This window comes from Lipophrys pholis, assembly GCF_963383615.2.
Source record: "Lipophrys pholis genome assembly, chromosome: 14".
NCBI classification, from domain to species: domain Eukaryota; kingdom Metazoa; phylum Chordata; class Actinopteri; order Blenniiformes; family Blenniidae; genus Lipophrys; species Lipophrys pholis.
In genome coordinates, this window is record NC_137633.1 from 2,520,635 (window position 1) to 2,542,281 (window position 21,647).

General features: G+C 42.9%; 1 protein-coding gene across 9 annotated transcripts in view; it reads right to left on the bottom strand.

The window, feature by feature from the left end:
* Positions 1-2,478: 2,478 nt before the first annotated feature.
* The window catches only part of smoc1 (SPARC related modular calcium binding 1), a 59,424-nt gene continuing 40,255 nt past the window's right edge, over positions 2,479-21,647 (bottom strand). For 4 of the 9 annotated variants that reach the window (XM_080480733.1, XM_080480731.1, XM_080480729.1 and 1 more), the window contains 6 exons: positions 14,790-14,982; positions 12,238-12,320; positions 10,212-10,317; positions 8,944-9,188; positions 8,490-8,543; positions 3,619-3,778 (listed from right to left, as the gene is read on the bottom strand). In XM_080480733.1, the coding sequence (XP_080336859.1) occupies positions 3,762-3,778; positions 8,490-8,543; positions 8,944-9,188; positions 10,212-10,317; positions 12,238-12,320; positions 14,790-14,982 (698 nt within the window). In that variant the 3' untranslated portion in view covers positions 3,619-3,761. Of the gene's footprint in view, positions 3,779-8,489; positions 8,544-8,943; positions 9,189-10,211; positions 10,318-12,237; positions 12,321-14,789; positions 14,983-21,647 lie in introns of all 9 variants that reach the window. The other 5 variants (XM_080480730.1, XM_080480728.1, XM_080480726.1 and 2 more) reach the window with 3 other exon arrangements.

Here is a 21,647-nt window from a genome sequence, read left to right on the forward strand (position 1 = left end):
TTCTCACCCTTCCTTGTTTTGTGTTTTCACTGTGACAAATTTCCTCCTCGACACTTGTGTGTATGCAAAGGTGAGCTATAAGAACAATACTGGAAAAGCTGCATTCGGTCAGTAAAGCGATCTCTTCAGGGTGTCATATGGCTTCACCGTAACAGTTGAATAACAAAATGCAAGTTTCATTCCTCTGATTTGATCTGCAGACCTTTTCTCTGCTTTAAATTTATGTTCCACTTCAGGTTGGGAACAACATGGATTCCACGAAAGAGCAAAGGTGAAAGCTGCTGCTGCTAAACGCTCATGTTTTCTTATTTTATCTGTCTATGTGTTACAAACAGCCCAGGAAGTCAAAAACACAAAATCAACATTAGCCATTTTTATCCAGGGGTATCGGTGCTTTATTTACCCTGAACAGTTCATGTGTTCATGTGTCATCAGGAGGCTGTTGGGTCTCTGCTGGCGAGGTGCAGGACAGTTCTGACCCCCCCCCCCCCCCCCCAAAAAAAATAAAATTGCAGTGATTACTAGACTGTTAGGTTGTTTTAGATCTCACATGTGATCCACGACTCTGGAGCGTCTGGAAGCACTTCAACACGCGCACACACACACACACACACACACACACACACACACACACACACACACACACACACACACACACACACACACACACACACACACGCACACACACACGCACACACACACGCACACACACACACCGGTTTCCCTCACCTCTCTCATTCTTGGTGTACCTGGTCCGGCTCTAATTAGACTGGACCTGTGATCCACCAGACTTTGTACACAAACCTCAGCTCTGCCTGGCGACGCAGTCGGGACTCGTAAAACAGTTAAAAAAAAAAACTTCGGCACGGATAAAGTAAACCGTCCGATAACGTCCAGTCTGGCCTAAGCTTTTCCACGCAGCGACTTCAGCTACTGTAACAGCCTAACGTTTGACGAGATGTAAAACACAGAACAGCATCTTTTTTTCTTTTTACATGAAAAACCCCATTAATTATATTTAGTAAAACAAACAAACAAACAAACAAACAAAGGTTATTGTACATATTCACAACAGGAGCATTTTTTCTTTCCGTCTCATGATCCATTACAATGACTCAAACAAATACACACACAGCAGAAATATGATTTGCCTGTTTTAAAAACCAAACTGCTCCCGAATGCTTTTTCTTTTATTTACGGGACACGTTTTTTCTTCCCGCGCCCACTTCGATGTCTTGAGGCGGACTCAGCTCAGCCGCTGGAGGACGGACAGTAACTATTTATCTACACATATGCTATTGCAGGGAGGACTCCAGTATAGATTTTAATAAAGTGTGCATTAGAAAAACACCAGGAAATCGAGCGTAAACGTGAGCATGACTGCCGAAATGAGCCGAAGATACGGAGCCGTGGAAACGTCTTACTCCACTTCAGTCTCCTCAGTGGAGAAAACCAGCACGAGGCCCCGTTTCCACGGCAACGTTTCAAGCAAAAACGCATCTTTTTCGTGAGTGTTGGTTTTCGAAAATGTTCGCATTTACACGAAAACGCTTTGAGAGCTATGTAGTTTTCATGTAAGGCCACTAGTGGGTGCTGTTTTTACGTCATAAGACCACGTATGGATGCAGGCGGGGATCAGTACGCTGTAAACATTGGAGCTCCTTCCTTCTGGTCCTCTCAGCATCGGTTTGTAAGAAAACGTCTCTCCACATGTGACCCAGATGATGGAGTAAATGTACATTTTGCGAGAGAAGCGCTGTTAAAACTGTCAAATTAATCTTTTAAGCTTTCAGAATTGATATGATTCTTCTGGAAGAATTAAAAAAAGTTAGAATTGCCAATCGGATGCCTCGTCTCAGATGTGGTACGAGACAAGATTAGTTCCCATTTACCATAATTTACGGACTATAAGTCTCTCACATATGTCAAAAATTGTGACGTGAGTGTTGCTGGTGAATTTGTGTTTTCTACCCTGGTTATCGAGTTTTTAACCTTGATTTTGTTTTCCACAGACAATCTGAACTATTTCTTTCGCTGATTCAGTTTTATTGAAGCACATTTTACAAGTTTTCGTAGAAATTGTTCCAATGCGCGCTGCTCTGTCAAATACGGTAATAATGTAAAGTTTTTCTTTTGATGTAATGACATAAATCCACAGGTGGTATGTAGTTTTATATTTTGACAAAAGTTGTGTCTTAATGAGTCGCATGACTTGACAAACAACAACAAAAAAACTTTGACTTTTAGTCCAGGTAATACGGTACTTATCTCAAGGAATCAACAATGCTGTTATTTATCTTTTATTTTCTTTGAACTTATTTTTATTTCTGTCACTTTGTTTATCTTTGTCCTAAAGAAAAAAAAATCAGCTTGCGCTTTCTTTTTCTTCGAAATACCATACTGTATTGTGAAGCGTCACAAGCAATCTGTGATCGAACACATCTGAAGTCAACAAACCTTTTTTCATTCTGGTTTATTTTCTGTTACTGCGCCCTCTCCTGGTGGTGGTCAAATCTCAGGACACGTCCACACGAGAACGCCATTTCACGTAAACGCATAATTGTTGGCCGATCATCCAGGCGGCGAGGCGTTTTAGGAGCTCGAAAGCAGTTTGTATTTTTAACATGAATTCCAGAGAGGGGAGATTCTAAAACGCAGACTCAGCTTTGAGCTGTGGACGGACACAAACGCTGATGTCATCTTCGCAATCCACAACGGCAGACTGATGCTACTCGGTTTAATACGGCGATACGTTGGATTTCTTGAGTATGAGGAGGTACAAGAGTATTTTCTTCTTCTCTGTCTTTGTGGTCTCCATATCTTTTTCTATATTTTTTGTGCATTCGGTGAGTCACAGCGCCCCCTAAAGGCCTGTCATATGTACTACACTGTGTTGAGCCGTGTTCATAGTGACGTGTGGACGGAATTTTTTTTTAGAACGCCGGGGAGAAAAAAGATCGTTGTGGCTCGTGTGGACGGGTGAGGATGAGTGAAAAAAAGGAGAAAATTTAAAAAAAAACAAAAGAGGGGACGTTTAACTTTGAGCCAGAGGGATCCCGGTGTGAATCCAGCATCAAAATTGTCTAAATCTACAGCACAAGTTGTGATGATCAACTCTAGCAACCTCGGTAAACGCAAAGCCGAATGGACACTACTTTCTCAGTTACCGTACCACTTGTAAACCTCTCTATCGCCCCCCTGTGGAGGCACACTTCACACGTCTTCACCGGGCTACGTTGTGTGTCTGTGAGCTTCCTGTGTACCAGGATGTGAAACAAATCAATACATTTATTCTTAAGATTGAATCAAAACAGACATGGACACACACACACACACACACACACACACACACACACACACACACACACACACACACACACACACACACACACACACACACACACACACACACACACACACACACACACACACACACCTCTCGCTCTCCCAGTCGGGAGTCTGTCATCTCTTTACAAATATATTCTCATTCTTACCCTTTAAAACTTTCCAGAGAGGAAAAGACACATAAAAACAGATAAAATGTCAACCAAAGGAAGGGAGAAAGTGCAAATATTTTGGCGCCGCTTCATTTTCTGTTTTTTTTCTTTTTCTTCTTCTTCTTCTTCTTCTTCTTCCTCTTTTTTGAACCTCAGGAACTTTGTAATTTTTCTGCTCCATCTTCCTCTTTCCTGTCGGCAGGCGTACAGATGCCTTCCCTCTGTGGCCTCTGCTCTCGTCTCAGCTTCTCGATCCGTCTCTTCTCAAACCAGACGACCTGCTGGGAGGACAAGAGAAACCAGGTCAGGAAGGGAGTGAAGAACAAACCTCGTGTGTTTGTGTCATTAGTGAGCTTCAAGGGATCAATCAAGCATTTAATACTGACTTCACAGATGGATGTTCAGTGAAATCGTACAGAGCGTATTAACAGGAGGCGGATTTGACAGGCCGTTTATTGTGACGACGTTTCAGCTGAAAACACTTCATTCTTGCGTTTTCGTTTCACATTCACACGGCAAGGCTGAAAACGATGCAGTTTTCGTGTTGGGCCACTAGTAGGTGCTGTTGTTTGTTTTTGTAATGGCACCACATACATGCATGCAGAGAACAATACACAAACATTTGCAATGGGAGTACACGGACATCCTATTAGACAGATGACCAAGTTGTATTATTATGGTGACTGTCAACTATAAAACTAGAGCTACACTCGGTAGAGCACAGACTTACGCCAATGCCACGTTTGTTTGTGGAACCGGGTTAGCATTGCTAGCATGATAGCTGTTAGCGTATATCGATGATAGCTAGCTAGGTCAGGTAGCTACATGAGCAGGGAGCGTCTCCATGGCAACAGACACTGATCTCCTCCACGAGGTGCCTCTTTCATCCGCTCTGTATGGGACATTTTCTCGCAGTTTTTGGGATTTATTCGGAAGCGGTTACCGTCCCAAAATCTAATCGACTAGTCCTTAAATGATTACAAATCATCCCTGAAGATTCCATGCCATTTGGCTGAGTAGTTTTTGATAAAAGTTAGTAAAATACATACATACAAACCAATAAATAAATAAATACACGCAGATGAAAACATAACCTTCTCGGCAGCCATGACACTCTGGAGGAAACTTTGCTGTTATTGTTCATCTACTGAGCATGTGCAGAACAACTACTTACCAAGGCCGGGGTGCGTATGCACAGAAAAACTGCGTTTTCCCCAAGTTTCCATGGAGTTGGAATCGCAGCGTTTTCTAAAACTTTTCAGAGACTCCGAGCGCCGTTGTCGTGTGAACGGACACCCAAATCACTACGAAAGTTTTGCGTTTGCACTAGAAAACGCCGTGGCCTTTAGTCTAGCTCAGATAAAAGTCCCGAGCCGGTGCAGCGCTGATGAATTGGCTTCGCGATTCCGAGGCTTCAGAGCAGCGACCGGTCCTTCCCTTCCTCTCCTGGCAGTCACTGAAGACTCTGTCTGAGCCATTAACGACACAAAGCGACCCCCCCCCCCCCCCCCCCCCCCCGCGCTCGTGATAAAGACCTGAAAGCGGATCCCGTCTCACAGAGGATCGCCTCGGCTCACCTGGGACCGAACACTAAAGACGCTTGGCTGGGAATCATGGTAGAGCTGTATGTGGTGGCAGCAAGGGGCCGGACCGGGCTGTGATAAGTACCGAGGATGTTGAAGTAATGTTGATGTGGCCGCCACGGTCCCTCGCCGCCGACATCTGTTACGCTCAGTCCTGCATGTCAAGCATCTGTCACCATAATTAAAACACAAGCGCTGCGCAGTAATTGCCGTTGGCCCGGTGAGGACCGGACTTCAGGCTCTCTAACGGTGCCAGGCCCGCTTCATAATGCCCTCCTTTCATTCCCGCCGCCGCCAGGACAAGCAGGGCAGAAACTCCGTCTGCAGTTCTGTGTCGGACTCCTCTCCGAGCTTCCTCTCGCCTGGGAGTCCGACACAGAACTGCAGACGGAACACGAAGGGCTCGCACGTTGTGGGTCGGTCCGTTTCAGCAGCTCGTCTAGAAACCGGCAGCGGCAGACGAAGGACGAGGCGGCGCGCCAGCGGTTACCTCAGCCAGCCACTGCTTTTATTATTTAGACACTTTTGACAAACAGAACTTCAAAACTGCTTGAATACTACCTGGACTGTCTAAACAAGCGCTCGCCGTTGGTCTGACGCTGCTTTGGGTTCTGATGGTTCATTGCTCACTCAGAATGTGAAGCAAACGTTCCCGTCATCTGCAGACGATGTGAGCTGAGCCGATGGCTGCAGGTTGTGTTGTAGAGTCCCGACATTACGGTTTTAATCAATACTTATCGAACTTTATGCTTGGTTTACCACTAAATGTCGCTGACCTGGTGTTTTTTTGTTTTCCCGTGTTGTCATGGTGACCCTGATCCATCTGTTCTCTCTGTTTCTGTATCATGTTGTTCTTCACTCTTTGTCAGGCCGCCTCCGATCACACATATGTGACACGAGGCGTTTGCAGTTTTCTTTCAGGAAGGATTTGCATTTGGACGGCAACGTTTTTATTACGATGTGCTGTACACCCGGGGTGTTGAACTCAAGGGCCCACAAGAGGCTCCGATCCGGCCGGGCCTCCGAGCAAATTGTAAAAAAAATCAAAAAGAACCTTGATGAATTGAAAAAAGTGTGTGAGAAAATGATCAATTTGTATTGAACAGAGAAATCTGCATTCCCATACTTCGTACCCTGCAGATGGATTAGTTTATTAGTTTTCTGTTTAATCGTAATGATCTCTTCACTCCATCACGACGGCACAAATTGATCTGCCTGCTTTTCAAACCACGTCTCCCCAAAGCCTCTTGATCTTCTAATACGTAATAATCGCGGCGCTATTGTGTGCGAGCAATCGTACGAGCGCAGCCACATGTGTTTGTACTTATTTTAAAATGTGTTTACGTCTCTCTGAATGGAATTAGGTTGGTGAAGAGAACATTGTGAACCTTGTAGCCATAACACACGGCAGCAAGTTGGAGAGTGAAACTTTTTAGTTTTTTTTTGTTTACCACAGCGACAAATGACCTCAGGCTTATTGCGTCGCTCGCTTGCTTGGCCAGGACTCCATCAGCCTCCCCGGAGGATGGATGCCACCGTCTCCGGCACCTCCAGTCTCACACAAGGTATTCACATGTTTTCCTTCGCCGTTGCCAAGCGTGTCGAGCGAGGGGAACGCGTGCCCTGAATTCTCCCAATCCTTCATTGGAAAGCACGAACCGTAAACTGTAAATACGTCCAACAGCTCTCTGCCGACGATCCCGGGCGGCGACGGGCCACGAGGAGATTTAATGCCTGGCAGACGCAGCTTGACTTAAAGAGATCCAGGCCATTAAGGAACAGCCAGGCGTATACCTGAAAACAACGGCTGTCTATCTTAGTCGAGGCAGGACGGTGCCATATGTTGGTCCGGGCTCTGTCTCTCTTTACATACCTCAGCCGCTCCATAATCAGCACTAACTCTGAGCACAAGGAGCCATATAAAGCTGTCAGGACATTTACGTCCCACTCTTAAGCACGAAGGTGATAGATTCAGTGACTATAACAAAAACAGCCGACCGGGCTGTTTATCCTGGCAGGCGGTGCCCAGGGCCCAGAGGCCCTGACGTTATGCCCTCTCCGAGCCACTGTGCTGCAGCGCTGCGGGGAAGAGCCAGGGTAAACACATGAGCTCAGTGCTGCGCCGAGCCGAACCGGGCCGGGCCGGTGGTGATACACCGCCGGGATTAATATTCTGTCAGTGGGGGGAAAATCCCAGCAGAGTGATGGAGAGACACAACGAGGCAAAGATGGAAGAGCGGAGAGCTGGTGGCAAATTCATGAGCAACTGGGAAGTGGGAAAGGTGGAATTGATCAAAACAGTGAGAAATAGAAGCTTTGAAAACGACGTACGTTTTCACACGGATGCGGCTCAAACACTGACGACAATGTAGTTTTGATGAAGGACCACTAGAGGCTGCTGTCGTTCATTTTTCTAATGAAACTATTTACTTTGCATGTGCAGTAAAAGCATTTCCCGCCGTCGACACAAAGACGGAACTTGAGCATTTTCATAAAGTCCTGTTTTCCTCCTTCTACACAGAGACGGGGCATTTTGGAAAAATTCCACTTTGGGGGCCCTTTTTTGTTAAAAGTTGCATTTTCGTCCGTTGCTACGAAAAAGGAGTTCGAGCATTTAAAAAAAAAATTGAAAAAAAGTTGCGAAGGAGATTGAGGCGACGACAACCATAACTGTGAGTCAAGATCTTTCTGAATTAAACATCTTTGTAGAAATGAGAGAATCTAAAAGGGCCGAGGCAATAATAAAATAAATTGAAAGTAAGGGAACGTTGCAACACACATTAGATAAAAAAAAAAAAAAGTGATTATAGCCTGATTATTGAATTGAATCTCAGATTTTATAGTCATTTTGTTTGTGTATTATTTGCTGTTTGCTTTGTGATGAAGGAGCAGAGCGTTTTAGTTCATCTTCTTTATGCTCCCTTTCATTTCACTTTTGTTCTGTATTGTATTGAATTGTTCTGTTTTTTTATTTTTACGTTCAATTAAATAAACTAAAAAATATGCTAAATTATATACTTTTTTAAACAGATTAAATAACTTAGAATTGACATAAATCTGACGTGTTGGCCTCTGATGAACATGATTAAAATCCTACATATAATTGTCCTATATTTGCTTTATTTCTAAAACCTGTGAAACCCGCTGTGTTGAGATTACATTTTTTTGTGTCAACAGGGGAGGTATAATAGTTTTTTATGTCTTAACCGTAGATAAGTCAGTCAAAAACCTACAAAGATAAAGTGTTAAAAGTGTATTAGATATTTTTTTAAAAATCCCCAAAGAGTACCAATATATAGAAAATGTATTTATAGAAATAATGGACAGAATTAGTGCTGGTTACACGACAATCTACGCACAGCGTGCAGCGCCAGAGGCGGGTTAGTCAAAGCCGGTTAGTTTGCCTTACTGAACACATTTGTCCCTTGCCTTGTCCCTTGGTTGCCACTTGTTGTTGAAGTGCCTGAAAAGAGAAAACAAAACCCAAACAAACAAGGATGTGAATCTCACATGTTGCGTGTAAAAAAAATAATAAAAAATTTCCAGATCATTATTTCATTAAATCTCATGAGTAAACTTCTTCTTCTTCTGACTGACTGACTCAGTAATGTTCTTTATTGGGTGAAGCGCTGCAGCTTTCCTCTGAATGTTCAGCAGTACAGGTGCTGAGCGGCGCGGCGGACCTGTTTGTCACAGTTACTTCATCTTTTAACTCCGTGTTGTTGACTGAGTTGACCTTTTTATATGATTATCGTGATGAAATGGTGGTTAGAATGTTGGCATTGGGTCTCTGCCTCTGACAAACTACATTCATTATCGCAGCAGAAACCTGTGGAGAAGCTGCGTCCTGGTGCTCGTCTCACCCTCTTTGCTGACGCCCAGGCAGCCTTTCAGCTCCTGCAGGGTGATGGCCCTGTCCTTATTCAGGTCGCAGTAGTCGGTGAATTTGCGGGCGCATTTCTTGGGTTTGGCTTTCTTCTTCAGGTACCTCTTGAAAGGTTTCATTTCCTTCTTGTTGATGTCGTGGCTGCCGTTGTTGTCGAGCTGGGCGAAGTACCAGTGCACCACCCGCTCCTCCAGAGTGTGACTGGGGTCCGGCTCCACAAACCTGAGGGACGATTCACCCAGAGGGACCAAGCCCAATGTGAGAAAACTGAAATATTACAGCTGAAAACATTGATAATGGGTTCAAACGAGGAGAAACTTCAGGTCGATGCTTTAATGCTAATTTAGAAATGTGTGACGATGGTATCACTTTTTTTTTCTTACATTTCCCCCCAATTTTTCACATTTTCTCAATTCAATTTTTTTTTATTAATCGATTCAATTCATATTTTAACATTTTTCTTTTTTTTTCTTTTCGATTCAATTCAAATGTTAAACATTTTAAATTGAGTTGTTTTCATTTTTTTATTCTAATGACACAATTTTCATAACATTTTTCCTTTTTTGTATTTTTCCAATTTAAAATTTCAATTTTTTTTCTTAATTTTTTCAATTTAATAAAAATTTGGCAGATTGTTTCCTCAACAAATGAATACGACCAATTGACTATGATTTTTTTCTACCATCAAACTGCATAAAAACCTGCAAAAACCGTCTTATTTCCATTAAATTCAGCCATATTTGTGTATTATTCCGTTACTGGCTGCAGTCATTACATTTTTTTTTTTTAGGTATGACCTAAGAAATTATTGGCAAAATGTTTTTACACTTCTGCTCCTTTCTTTTTTAGAAAACTTTAACTTTGAATATCAGGAAGTTTTTCTGTGTGTTAGTGAGAAGCTCACGGGTTTTATAGATGTCATGAAAGATCTGAGATCTCGTTAAAAGTAACATAAATGACACGATGGAATTAAAGGGTTAAAAATGGCTGCTGAACTTGCATTGGCATCTTCTTTTAAACTTTTACTTTTAACTTTTAAGGATTAAACTCTGGATTCAAACCAGCAGTAACATTTTAGTTCAGGGGCCGTATCTTCATGCCAGAGCAGTAACATAATGCCATAATAACCTATAAATTTAAACTTTAAAGTTTGTTTTTGTTGTTGCGCAGAGTGTAAGCGATGAAAATGTCATGAGCATCAGCAATGATGCTGCCAGCCAGTCGGTCACACGTGACAGTACTTACCTCCCGCCGCCAGAGGGGGCTGGTGAGTTTATGGCTTGCACCATGTCTGTGGTGAGGGCATCTAACAGGCTTGTAATGAATTCCACTTTCTTCCCCTCTGGGCAGCCTGTTACAAATCGAAGACAAAAAAAACAAAGAACATCACCTTCCACAGCTAATTTGATCCATCACGCCGCGGCGAAGCCGAAGTGCCTCCACAGCCTCAAACGCCAGCGAAACCAGAGTGACTCATGTCGGAGTCGAGACGACGACAGTTTAACCGCGAGTGAACGTGTTTACGTGGCGAGCGGCCGTGCGAGCGCGAGGGTCATCCCGAAGCGTTTCGTTAAGCCGAGGCACATGGCGAGAGGCGGGGCAGCAGCGATGAGAGAGCTTTGCAGACCTGTTAACTTTTATGACGCGATGCCGCACACCTTGGGTAGCTCTCTCTTTTCATTGCCCAGATGTACGGTTTTAATAGCGCGCTTAACCACTGCAAATTTTTTCCCTCTTAATTGTGTCTCTTAAAGGAGGGAACTTCAAACGCAGCTACGCTGTAAGCTAATCTTCTCTCTCTCTCTCTCTCTCTCTCTCTCTTTCGCTCTCTCTCTCTCTCTCTCTCTCGCTCTCTCAATCCAACCCTCTCATGTGGGAGGCGGTCCGCCGCCGCCGCCGCCAGGTGAATCTCATTAGCATCTCCCACAACGAGAAGAGGTGCCGCCTCGCTGTGCTTTAATCCGAGTGTTAAATTGGGGCGTTTTGAGCCGCGCGACGTCGCACGAACACGGCGATCGGCTATAAATAGTCTTCGGTGGGTTTAATCCACGACAGCTGCGGCAGATTTTTTTTTGTTTGCGTCTTTGTTTGTTTCCATCACATCTGCAGTTCCCACCATCAGGACACCAAAGATTTTAGGTATTTGATCCCCCCCCCCCCCCGCCCCCATAACTTCTGCCCTGTGGCCACCAGTGTGAAATAACAAAGGTTCTCAAGCGATTCGATTTTAGTTAGTTAATCCAGGAATTTGCAGAGTATGAAGTCATGATGATGTCATAATAATAATAATGATAATAATAATACATTGGTGAGATGTTGTGCAGCTCTAACAAGCTCCAGAAAATGTTCCTGAAGAAGGAGGAAGATGCTCTATAATCTGGTTGTTATTAGGAGGAAGATGCTTTATAATCTGGATGTCAGAGAGGAAGATGCTCTATAATCTGGATATTAGGGGGACGGTGCTCTATAATCTGGATGTTAGAGAGGAAGATGCTCTATAATCTGGTTGTTATTAGGAGGAAGTGGCTTTATAATATGGATGTTAGCGAGGAAGATGCTCTATAATCTGGATATTAGGGGGACGGTGCTCTATAATCTGGATGTTAGAGGAGGAAGATGCTCTATAATCTGGATGTTAGGGATGAGGGTGCTCTATAATCTGTATATTAGGAGGGAGATGCTCTATAATCTGGATGTTAGAGAGGGAGATACTTTATAATCTGTATATTAGGAGGGAGATTCTCTATAATCTGGACGTTAGAGAGGGAGATACTCTATAATCTGGATGTTGGAGAGGGAGATACTCTATAATCTGTATATTAGGAGGGAGATTCTCTATAATCTGGATGTTAGAGAGGAAGATGCTCTATAATCTGGATGTTAGTGGGAGGAAGATGCTCTATAATCTGGATGTGAGAGGAGGATGATCACAGGATGAATTCTACGTTAACCTCTCCCCCCCCAGCAACAATCACACCTTCCATAAAACAGGCCTCACATCTGCTGCACAGTGCTTTGCTCCACTCTGTAAACCCTCCAGGTGGGGGACTTACATTAAATAAGCTGCGCAACGCAACTTTAAATGACGGGGGAAACTGAAGTAAGTGAGCGTTAACGAGGGCAGAGGAGTGAGGCGCGAGGTCACGACCTCCGGAGGCTCTGATCTTTGGTTGCCCGGGAATCCGGCGCCACCGAGCGAAGCTTCCCCGCTAACCGCCCCTCCCGACGCAAACATGGCCGCCTGGCAAGAGTGTGGTCAGAGTGGAGGAACCTGTCAGGTCTCGGCCTTGGAACGGATCCTCCATGTCGGAGACGCGGGATCGAGCGGCGGCGTCACACTCTGGCGTCTGGTACCTGAGAGAGAGAGAGAGAGAGAGAGAGATTCTCAGCTCCCAGAGCAGTTAAGTGAGCACATGAAGTGAACACATGAAATCCTCTGGAAATGGCGGCGATCAAACGTTACGTGTTTTTACATATTTAAAAAAACAACTTTAAATGAATTTAAACTTATTTCTTACTTCTTTTCATTGTCACGTCTTTCATGTTCATTTATTCATTTCTTCTTCATTCATTCATCAATTCACTCAAATACTGATTTATTCTTCAACTTTCTTTCTTTCTTTCTTTCTTTCTTTCATCACAGAATCTATTCACTAATTCACTGATTTATGCATTTAATGTCAGAAACGTGCATTCATTCACTCACTCAATCATTCATCCACTCATTTGTTTTCAGTCACACTTTCACAGTTGTTCACTCACTCACTCACTCACTCACTCACTCACTCACTCATTGAATCAGTAATCCATTCACTAACTCATTCATCCTTCCATTCATGCATTTTCATCCACTCAGTTAATTCATTAAATAATTAATTCACTCTCTCTTTCATTCATCCAGCTGTCTTCAATACCACTCACTCATTCACTGAACCATGCACTTCATTATTTATTCATTCAATCACTCACTCACTTTCACTCATTCATCCATTCCCTCATGGATTCAGTAATGAATGACTCACTCACGCACTCACTCACTGTCTCACTCACTCAATCACTGTTTCTCTCACTCACTCACTGTCTCACTCACTCACTCACTGTCTGTCTCACTCACTCACTCACTCAATCACTGTTTCTCTCACTCACTCACTGTCTCACTCACTGTCTCACTCACTGTCTCACTCACTCACTCACTCACTCACTCACTCACTCACTCACTCACTCACTCACTCACTGTCTCACTCACTCAATCACTGTTTCTCTCACTCACTCACTGTCTGTCTCACTCACTCACTCACTCACTCACTCACTCACTCACTCACTCACTCAATCACTGTTTCTCTCACTCACTCACTGTCTCACTCACTGTCTCACTGTCTCACTCACTCACTCACTCACTCACTCACTCACTCACTCACTCACTCACTCACTCACTCACTGTCTCACTCACTCACTCACTCACTCACTCACTCACTCACTCACTCACTCACTCACTCACTCACTCACTGTCTCACTCACTCACTCACTCACTCACTCACTGTCTGTCTCACTCACTCACTCACTCACTCACTCACTCACTCACTCACTCACTCACTCACTGTCTCACTCACTCACTCACTCACTCACTCACTCACTCACTCCAGGATTCCATTAGTGTGCGGTTTTCAGACCTGCAGTTTGTATGACTCGGTTTCTCCTGGCTATTGTATCACTGCTTTTTGAACACGATGGAAAACTGAGCATGTGTCTTTCATTTGGCTTTTTTTTTTTCTTTTCTTTTTTTGATGCAACTTGTCTTTTCACCGTGTGTTTAACCGCGGATCCCAGACGGGATGTCTGATGCACGACTCTGCACCGAGGATGAATGGCTTCTTAACCTAAATCTAATGCAAATGTCTCCAGAGCAATAATCACATTAAGGCTTTTATTTAGCGCTGCTGACATGCAGATGGAAACCTGGTCTGTGTAGTTTTGGCTGCACCGCTTGGGATTTCTTTTTTTTTTTTAACCTACATTCAAAATCCCTGAGAAAAGGATTTAGATTTGGAGTTCGCTGTGAAAAAAGAACAATAAAAGAGACACACAATTAATAAAAGTAGTAAACAGAAGTTACCAATGTGATTTATAAGGCCGCGTTTACATGACAACATGAAAAACTTTGTCTACGTGTAGAAAACTTTTCGTTTTCACTTGTCGTGTAAACGGGGTGTGAGAAGACTCCGACGTTAACGAAAGTATAAACAACTGAAAGCTCCTCCATCTGAAGACGGGTTACATTTTTGAATTAAAGATATTACGTCACAGTGAGGATCATTAAAAAGTCGTTTGTGACTGACGTGTTTTCCAGAACGCTAACGCGTATGAAGTCGGGATGAGACTTAGACAAAAAAACACAACGTACATATTTATCATACTTTAGTTTTACCCTCCAACACAGAAGTTTCTCAGTCCGCCTGGGAAAATTCCTTTCGTACTGCGAAGACCCTAAAACATTCAAAATGTCCGATTTGATCCAGTTCAGTATTATATCCTGTAAGTACCTGAATTGCTCGGCCAAGACGTTGATTGGTTAGAGGGCGGAGCTAAAAGGTGAGGCTATATGGGGAGAGTCTGAAGGAGCTGGAACGTTTCAGTTTCAGAGCACGGTTGAGTTCAAGGTACGCCACAAAGAATTTACTTTTCCCCACATTTCCGCCAACGCTAAGCAGCTAGCCGCTGGCGCCCACAACGGTAAACCAGCAGTGGAAACTACGTTGGACGTTGGTTTCCGCTGAGGCTTTTCTTCAACAAAATCGAATACATATTTTTTGGGAGAGATCTTACCGGGTGGAGGTTCCCGGGATGGGCCGTCCGGTGTCGACCAGCACACACCAGCAGTAGCCGGTGGACTGGTGACACTGGACCGCCTTGTAAAGTCCTCCAGGCCCGCAGTCGGGGATGAAAACGGCCTCGCGGGGATTCTGCCGAGCGTCTTCCAGAGCGGTCTGTCTCTCCTGGTCACAAGAGGGAACTTTCTCTAAAACCATGAGAGAAACACTCAATACAAAAAAATGCAGTGTTGAGGGAAAAAAAACAAAAAAAACAAACAAAAGACACACAGATCAGATATAGAAAGACATGAATCACTTGTTTCTGTGTGACTGATAATTGTGGAAAGATTCTCCTTCAATACTTTCAGATTGTTTAATGCTTTGTTTTTCTCTGACGCTGGCAGTGATTCTGCACATTCACCAATTTTTTATGGGAAAAAACAAAAGTACCGTCCATCTTCAGTAGACAGACCGAGAGGAGCCATCATACTAGAAAAGTCTATGAACAGCACTTATATAGGAAAGTAACTTTCTTTGCCTCCTTATTTATATTTGAATTCGATTATTATTTTGTCAGTTTTCCGAAAACAAAACGGAACAAAACAAAAGTCAATTGTCCGACTAAGCAGCTGAAAGGATTGAAGCAAAAGCTTATATACACCTGCCACATCACAAAAAAACAAAACAAGGCTCTCTCAATAACTAATATTATTATTTTTAAAATACACATTCAATATATACTATTTACAAGTTTCATATATAGTTTATACATGCACATCAAACATATATACTTACGTATACACAAATACACACATATTTGCACATACACATGAATGCGTATAATAATATACTATTTGAATTTCATCAATTACATTTTAAATACTATAGTGTGGCAATATTTATATCAATAATAATCTCAATCACAATCTATACCTTTTATTATGTTTATTAAGTATTACAATATTTTGTACCATTATGTACATATTATATATCACTACTGTTCTAGGTAAAATTGTTGCTCTTCTTTCTTATAATTACGAATGAGATCTGATTTAAAAAACTTTTTAAAACTGGCTCATGTTGGTGCTTTGTTTAATTTCATCAGAGACAGATTGTCTGCCCTGTTGCCCTTCCAGAACGAGCTGCCACTACGAGCAATGACACACTACAGTAGCCCCGCCCACCGGAAGTTGTTAGACAAAATCATGCAATATGGCGGCGTCCTAGTTTTGGCGCCGAATATCGATATGGACAGTTTGAGTTGGCATTAGCATGAGCTAAGCTGTTAGCACTGTGGGGGTCGGTTCCATAACCAATTCACTCCTAAAGGCAAGAATGACTCAGCAAGACAGCGTTAAAGCAATGGAACTTTGTCTGTCCGTGTGTTTGCCATTGTTGTTGTCTGTAAGCTTGTGATTGTGGTTTCACTACAAAAACAAGCAACAGCGCCAACTAGTGGTCCTACATCGTTTTCAGCATTTCTATGGTTTATCTGTGTGAACGGACATCGTTTTTCAAAATGTTGCCGTGTGATTGTGATACGAAACACAAAAGTGATGCGTTTTCACTTGAAATATCACGTAAACGGGGCCAAAGTTTAGCGAGAGGAAGATGCTCTATTTGTTGCTGGTTTGCTGAGCATTAAGAGGCGTATCTACGACAAACGTGCAGCTGCCGTTAATACTTAGTTGTTGTTGTTTTTTTTTTTTATCATTTTAAAAGAATACAACAAAAATGTGAGCTGTACATGCAAACAGAAGTTTAGTGTAACAGTAACAGAGCTGCTCGTCACTGGAGGCCAACGCTCATGATTCTGTTCAAAACAGCCCCTTGTATTTACCCTCACATCCATTTAGTCCATTGCTCACTCTTAAGCACAAGTGTAACAGAGCTCGTTACCATGGCGATGAAGTGTCCCCCCCCCCCCCTTTTCTTTTTTTTTCCAACCGCTCCTGATCTGTTCTTCATTTGGTATTCAAGTGAACTATGAAACATTAGGAAACCACGGGGCCTGTTGGAAGGTGGCGACATTCTGACTTCGTCTACGACGTCGGGGACAAAATATTTTGTCTCGCGCGGCGAAACAAACCAGAACGGAACCGGGACAAATGATGCAAAGGTCAAACTTCAGCAGAGAGAGAGAGAGAGAGAGAGAGAGAGATCAGGAGTCTATTCTCTCTCTCCCGAAACTGTGGAAGAGTGATCACATCCACTTCCACACGGCCACAACCATTCATCCATCCATCACTGGAGGCTCTGTACTTTCTGTGTAAATGTAAACAGTAAGAGAGCCTCTCTCTCTCTTTCTGTCTGTCTGTCTCTCTCTCTCTGTCTCTCTCTCTCTCTCTCTCTCTTTCTGTCTGTCTGTCTGTCTGTCTGTCTGTCTGTCTGTCTGTCTCTCCCTCTCTCAGTCTCTCTCTCTCTTTCTGTCTGTCTGTCTGTCTTTCACTCTCTTTCTCTCTCTCTCTCTCTCTCTCTCTTTCTGTCTGTCTGTCTGTCTTTCACTCTCTTTCTCTCTCTCTCTCTCTCTCTCTCTCGTTTCCCATGCCTCTCTTCGTCCCTGATGACCAAGGTTTGTTCATTTGAGAAAAAAAAAAAGTGATTTAAAAGAGATATTTTAAAACTGAATGTTCAAGGTTTGTGCTTCAATTTTGAAAAATAAGTATGAAACGTTTTTTCACTTTACATATAATTTTGATTCAGCTCTGGAATTCTTTTGATAAAATCCTTTATATTCATGTTTCACTCTGAAATATATATTTTTTTAAATGTCAGTGTTTTTTCAGTTGCAGGTTAAATGTTTTCAGATTAGTTTCTTAAACAGTTTCTTAAACAGTAAGAGAGCCTCTCTCTCTCTTTCTGTCTGTCTCTCTGTCTCTCTCTCTCACTCTCTCTCTCTCTCTTTCTGTCTGTCTGTCTGTCTTTCGCTCTCTGTCTCTCTCTCTGTCTCTCTCTCTCTCTCTCTCTCTCTCTCTCTCTCTCTCTCTCTCTCTCTCTCTCTCTCTCATTTCCCATGCCTCTCTTCGTCCCTGATGACCGCAAAAGCCATGCGTTTTCACTTGAAACGTCGTCGTGTGAATGAGGCCTAAATGTTTTTCCAATCTCTGAAAAAGTATTTAAATTCTTAAATTCTATTAAAATGCACTTAAATCGGTTTGTTTCCGCTCTTTCCCAAGACATTAAACGCAGGGTGATTTGTTCCACTAATGTCTTCTGTATCCTCTCGTTTCAGGTTTTCACTCAACGCTTGTTTGTTTCGAGCTGTTGGGCGTCTTTTGCTGATTCGGCTTTAAGCTTTGAAGCAGAAACACCAAAAGGACCAGAAAGGTAAGATGCATTGACGTGTTGTTAACTGAATAATGTAAGGTGTGTTGATCTGTGACTGCCTGGTGGCGTCGTTGTTAGAAAGAACGCATGCTTCATTGATTAACTTTGGGAAACAGCGGTAACATGTCGGAAGTGGGATTTGAAACCTGCGAACATCCGATAACATGGATATAATATCTGCTGTATGTGAATATTAGTCATGTACCGTATTTGTTGTATGTGAAGGTTTAAAAATAAAAATCCAACATCTCTGGTATTAATTGGCCGGTGTAACAGGATTTAATTTTGGAAGTGAAAACTAGAGCAAGTCTCAGGAACAGTTTTATTCATCACAGTAATGAGGGTTTTACATTTTCTTAAATTACCGTATTTTCTGGCCTGTAAGCCAAATACACACATCATGAAATAGAGAAAACCTTGCATAAGTACGGGTGAAGAAAATATATATATATATTTTTTAATGTGCAGATGTACCTGAACATTTATAAGTTTGTTTGATCTATTCCTGTTGTGTGGCTGCGTATTTTATTTTATTAAAATTCATTATATTCTGCTGCATTTTTTTTCTTTTTGACGACATTAAGCTCAACTGCAGTAATAATGGAGGGTTTTCTGTGGTGCTATAGCGTCGTTCTGTGGTCATACAGTGACACCTAGTGGTCCCAGATAGTATATACCAACATATTTTAAGTCGCAGATCCACACGAACAACAACAAAAAAAAAAAAAAACAGCAACTAAAGAGTATTCAAACGCGACAGAACCACTAAAGCAGACCATAACAATCAATACGCCGACCCCAGAGAGACTGACTGTAATTATTTCTGAAAACATGATCCGCCAACTGGAAACACAAAATCCGCAGTTAACCTCCGTGGCTAAGTCGATAAAGATGGAGATGAGAGCGGCGGCAGGTCCGGCGGCGGCGGCGCTGACACACGCCGAGGAGGGGAGGTCATATTTCCTCCGCTGCCTACCGGCCAACCGTTTCCTCCTGTGAAGACTCACACTCAAGTGTTCTGAGCGCCAAGGTTCCTTCACATCCAAATTATTTAGCTCTGTTTATCATACAGAGGTTGTGCTGGCGCCAGGCGACGGGATTCCCAAAAGAAAAATATGTGTTTTTGTACATATTAATGGAAAAAGGCTGGACGCCTGCGACGCAACCCGTTCAGCTTTCTGCCTGCGTGTGAAATTCAATCGTCTCCGCTGCCTCGGATATCGGCATTTCTCCTCTATTTATTTTCAGTTTTTTGTTTCTGTTTGTCCCTTGGAAGGAACTGAAAGATGAGACACAAAAAAAAAACCCCAACAAGCTCAGAAAACAAATATTTTCCCCGGGAAAAAAAAAAAGGCAAACCCCACACACGTAGAGGTCGGGAACAAATATAACAATTTGCTGAGTTGTCATGATTTGCAGTATTTTTAACCCTTCGTGAGGCACGGTGATCTCCTCCGCCTGAAAACAGGTTTAAAAAAAAAAAAAAACAGGTTCCAGAATGAAGACATTTCAAAATGCTATGTGTCTTCTTCTACATTTTTGGAGCCACCTACAGGCTGGCCATAGGTACTACATCGTTTTGAGTAGTTTTGCTGTGTGAATTTGAATTGTTTTACAAACTACAGGGAGAAAAAAAAAAGATTGTTTTGTCTTTTGTAGACGGGGGGCCTGCCACGGGGGACTGTTCACCCGTCCATCACAGGAAAACCTAAAAAACAAAACCTTATCACTGCACAGGGAGAACATGAACCTCCGCAGGGCCCGTTTACAAAACGCTTTCTAGTGGAAACCGAAAACTGTCGTTGCGCTTTTTGTGTCCGTTCATATGACGACGGTGCTCGGAGCCGCTGAAAAACGCAGCTCTTTTGAAAACTGCTACCGAGGGTGGAACTTTTTGAAAACGCTTTGACGCTTGTTCCCATGGAAACGGAACAAAAACGCGACTCCTCTGAAACGCTGCTACTGCACGTGCGCGCCCCGGCTGCAGTTCTTCTGAAACATGTACGATTTGTTAAAAGCATCAATTCGATGCCCTCGCGAGGAGCTAAAGCAAAGGGCCAAACACTGATTAGGAAAAGTTTTAAACACAAGAGGAATAAATGGGGAAGTTTAGGTTCGTTCAAGTCATATGAAACTACTTTTGAATATTTATTCTTCCTCTTTTTCGCAGCTTTTTTATGACCTCTTCTCTGTCTTTTCCCTCCATCCACCCCCCCCCCCCCCCCCCCCCCCACCCCCACCCCCCACCTTCATCCTCCACTCTGTTTCTCTCCAATGGCTTTCAGCTGTGTGCTAATCGCTGCAATATTCTCTCTCCTTTCTGCAGTTAAATCTGTCCAAATGTTGGGGTGGAGGGGGGGGGGGTCTGAGGAGCACATGTTTGTCTTTATAACGCCGAGTCAACTCCACACCATTTGGATTTATCTCGCAGAAAAGAAAAGAGAAAAGAAAATCCCACAAGTGCGTCGTCCCGCTCACCAAAACATGCAAACAGGATTAAATCCTCACTGCAGATGTTTATGCGGAATCGTGCACTCCGGTGACATGATTGCATTACGTCGACTCTGCAATTTGTTCCTCTTTTGTTTGCTTTGCCGCGAGCGTGAGGCTTCTGCACACTCCGCGCGGCCTTCCAAAACCGTCTGGCGGCGGGTTTATTTATCCGCTTGAAACGTGCACTCCGCGTCGCTTCGCCTAAACAAACACGCTTCAACGACACGATCTTCACTTCGCTCTAAATCACAATTACGGGGCATCCAGAGTGGGAGCCGGCGGATGAGTGATATAGTCCGTGTGTGTGCGTGTGTGCGTGTGTGCGTGTGTGTGTGTGTGTGTGTGTGTGTGTGTGTGTGGGAGGGGGAGAACGATATTAAAAACCACTTCAGCAAAATCTCAGAGTAACTTGTTACTGTAATGAACAAGTAACGGAGTAGTGTGTGTTTATTCGGTACTTACTGACGCCTGCATGCTCCAGTGCCTGTGTTGTATTTATTAAATTAACATTAGGAGGCGTCTGTGTGTCAGTGGTTTATCTCAGCTGCTTCTTCACGTTTATCGTTCCTTCATAAGTTTGTTTCTTTCAGGGAGAGGTGTTACGCTGAGTTCTGCATCGCTGCTGAAAAGTGCATCGACGCTGCAGGAGGGCATTCGGTGAGGCTGCTGAAAATAACGGATTGTAGATCTTTTTGGTGTAAAATAACTACATATTATCACTTTTTTAAATAAATACAAAAGTATACTAATAAATTAACACCTGTATTATGTGGTGAATATAATGAGATATGATTATGAAAGCTTTTTTAAAACATCCTGTGAGAATTTCAGTCTTTTTTAGAGATTTCTTTAACTATAATTTGTGAAATAAAATACAATTCCTCCCAGTTTTAAACTTTCCAATAGATTTGTGTTTGATAAACTCTATAGAACACTAATTAGGTGTTGAAATATTCTTTACCCAAGTGTTGAAGTTTTCGAACACATCAAGGAATGCTGTGTAGAAGAGTTAATAAGTGATTCAAACAATCCTAAATCATTTGATTTTAAC